Here is a 2,500-nt window from a genome sequence, read left to right on the forward strand (position 1 = left end):
AGATGCATGGAACCATCGGCAACCGGGTGAGAAAAACAAAAAACAATAATTAAAGCAAATGCTCTTCCTGCTTCCTCCAACATCTACTTCTTCTTCTTCCTCCTCCTCGTCCTCCAGAGGAGTTACAGTGTCTCAGGCTCCTACCGGCTCGGAGAGCAGCTGTACAGCCACCATCACCACAGGTACCTGAACGCATCACCTCAGGTACCTGAACGCATCACCTCAGGGCCGCTGAGTGACGTCACTACGCAGTAACTGAATCTTTCTACAGTGTCCTCTCTCTCTGTGTCTGTCTCCCAGTGGACTGGCTGGTCGTATGCGGACCTGGTCTCTGGGTTCAGGTGGGTGGGACGGTGAAGGGGGGCCGGTCCACCTCCATCAAGACCTCTACGATCCACCACCCTGGACCAGACGGGACAGAGAGAGACCGTGGTACGTACAAGATCCATAGACCTGAATATTTAAGCTTATTCAGACGGAAACAAGTCACTCGTTGGTTTGTGACTACCTGTTTACCTGTCTGTCTGTTCACCTGTCTGTCTGTTCACCTGTCTGTTCACCTGTCTGTTCACCTGTCTGTCTGTTTACCTGTCTGTCTGTTCACCTGTCTGTCTGTCTATTTACCTGTCTGTCTGTTCACCTGTCTGTCTGTTCACCTGTCTGTATGTTCACCTGTCTGTCTGTTCACCTGTCTGTCTGTTCACCTGTCTGTATGTTCACCCTTCTGTCTGTTCACCTGTCTGTCTGTTCACCTGTCTGTCTGTCTATTTACCTGTCTGTCTGTTCACCTGTCTGTATGTTCACCTGTCTGTCTGTTCACCTGTCTGTCTCTTTACCTGTCTGTCTGTTCACCTGTCTGTCTGTTTACCTGTCTGTCTGTTCACCTGTCTGTATGTTCACCTGTCTGTCTGTTCACCTGTCTGTATGTTCACCCTTCTGTCTGTTCACCTGTCTGTCTGTCTATTTACCTGTCTGTCTGTTCACCTGTCTGTATGTTCACCTGTCTGTATGTTCACCTGTCTGTCTGTTTACCTGTCTGTATGTTCACCTGTCTGTCTGTTCACCTGTCTGTATGTTCACCCTTCTGTCTGTTCACCTGTCTGTCTGTCTAGTTACCTGTTCCTTCTGTTCACCTGTCTGTATGTTCACCTGTCTGTCTGTTCACCTGTCTGTCTGTTTACCTGTCTGTCTGTTCACCTGTCTGTCTGTTTACCTGTCTGTCTCTTTACCTGTCTGTCTGTTCATCTGTCTGTCTGTTTACCTGTCTGTCTGTTCACCTGTCTGTCTTTTCACCTGTCTGTATGTTCACCCTTCTGTCTGTTCACCTGTCTGTCTGTTCACCTGTCTGTATGTTCACCCTTCTGTCTGTTCACCTGTCTGTATGTTTACCTGTCTGTCTGTTCACCTGTCTGTCTGTTTACCTGTCTGTCTCTTTACCTGTCTGTCTGTTCATCTGTCTGTCTGTTTACCTGTCTGTCTGTTCACCTGTCTGTCTTTTCACCTGTCTGTATGTTCACCCTTCTGTCTGTTCACCTGTCTGTCTGTCTATTTACCTGTCTGTCTGTTCACCTGTCTGTCTGTTCACCTGTCTGTATGTTCACCCTTCTGTCTGTTCACCTGTCTGTATGTTTACCTGTCTGTCTGTTCACCTGTCTGTCTGTTCACCTGTCTGTATGTTCACCCTTCTGTCTGTTCACCCTTCTGTCTGTTCACCTGTCTGTCTGTTCACCTGTCTGTCTGTTTACCTGTCTGTCTGTTCACCTGTCTGTCTGTTTACTTCTTCTCCTCCTGTGTTTCCAGGGTTGAGGATGGAGGATGTGGGAGAACGTGGAGCAGAAGAAACCGTCGGCACTACAGCACTGAAGAAGAGGAGGAAGAGGAAGATGAAGAGGAAGAGGAGGTGGAGGAAGAGGAGGAGGGATTGTGGAGCAGCGCTGAGATGAGGAGGCTGGTCTTCGTCAGGACGCACACACCTGCTTCAGGTGAACTGCATCTCCGTGTATCTTTGTTTGCAAACACATCCTGTGGCTCCTTCACAATAAAAGCCCGGATATTTTTTCTTCTGCAGAAGCCCCGCCCTCCTTCCGCCGCTCCACCCCCTCCCGTCGTCACGGCAACAGACAGCTGGAGGCGGAGTCCCTGAGGCTGAGGGCGGGGCTCTTCTGCGTGTTTCCTTATTTGGACGTGCGCTCCTTGCTGCTCGCCGCCGAGGTCTGCTCCGATTGGAGGTTCGTCGCCAGGCACCCGGCGGTTTGGACACGCCTCCGTCTGGAGAACGCCAGGGTGTCCGCCGAGGTAGAGGAGCCATCTTCATCATCTTCATCATCATATTCAAACACTAAATTCATTCAAATCGAGACATTATGATTCGTTATGAGTCACATGAGGCTCAGAAATGAGTGCGTTGGTTGGGGACTATTTTCAGCGGCGGATGGATCCACATTCAGTGTGTTTCTCTCTGTGTGTGTGTGTGTGTGTGTAGTTCCTCACCACTCTGTCT

General features: G+C 49.9%; 1 protein-coding gene across 1 annotated transcript in view; it reads left to right on the forward strand.

The window, feature by feature from the left end:
• Nucleotides 1-2,500, forward strand: part of LOC137874403 (F-box only protein 41-like) — a 10,677-nt gene that overhangs the window by 5,986 nt on the left and 2,191 nt on the right. The window contains exons 6-11 of the mRNA XM_068713063.1: nucleotides 1-26; nucleotides 118-182; nucleotides 301-432; nucleotides 1,801-1,982; nucleotides 2,069-2,295; nucleotides 2,483-2,500. The exon at nucleotides 1-26 is cut by the window's left edge and continues 184 nt beyond it; the exon at nucleotides 2,483-2,500 is cut by the window's right edge and continues 98 nt beyond it. Coding sequence (XP_068569164.1) covers nucleotides 1-26; nucleotides 118-182; nucleotides 301-432; nucleotides 1,801-1,982; nucleotides 2,069-2,295; nucleotides 2,483-2,500 — 650 coding nt within the window. The remainder of the gene's footprint in view (nucleotides 27-117; nucleotides 183-300; nucleotides 433-1,800; nucleotides 1,983-2,068; nucleotides 2,296-2,482) is intronic.

Source organism: Cebidichthys violaceus, unplaced genomic scaffold, assembly GCF_023349555.1.
Source record: "Cebidichthys violaceus isolate CVI_PGR_0920_01 unplaced genomic scaffold, fCebVio1.0.p SCAF_19, whole genome shotgun sequence".
NCBI classification, from domain to species: Eukaryota; Metazoa; Chordata; class Actinopteri; order Perciformes; family Stichaeidae; genus Cebidichthys; species Cebidichthys violaceus.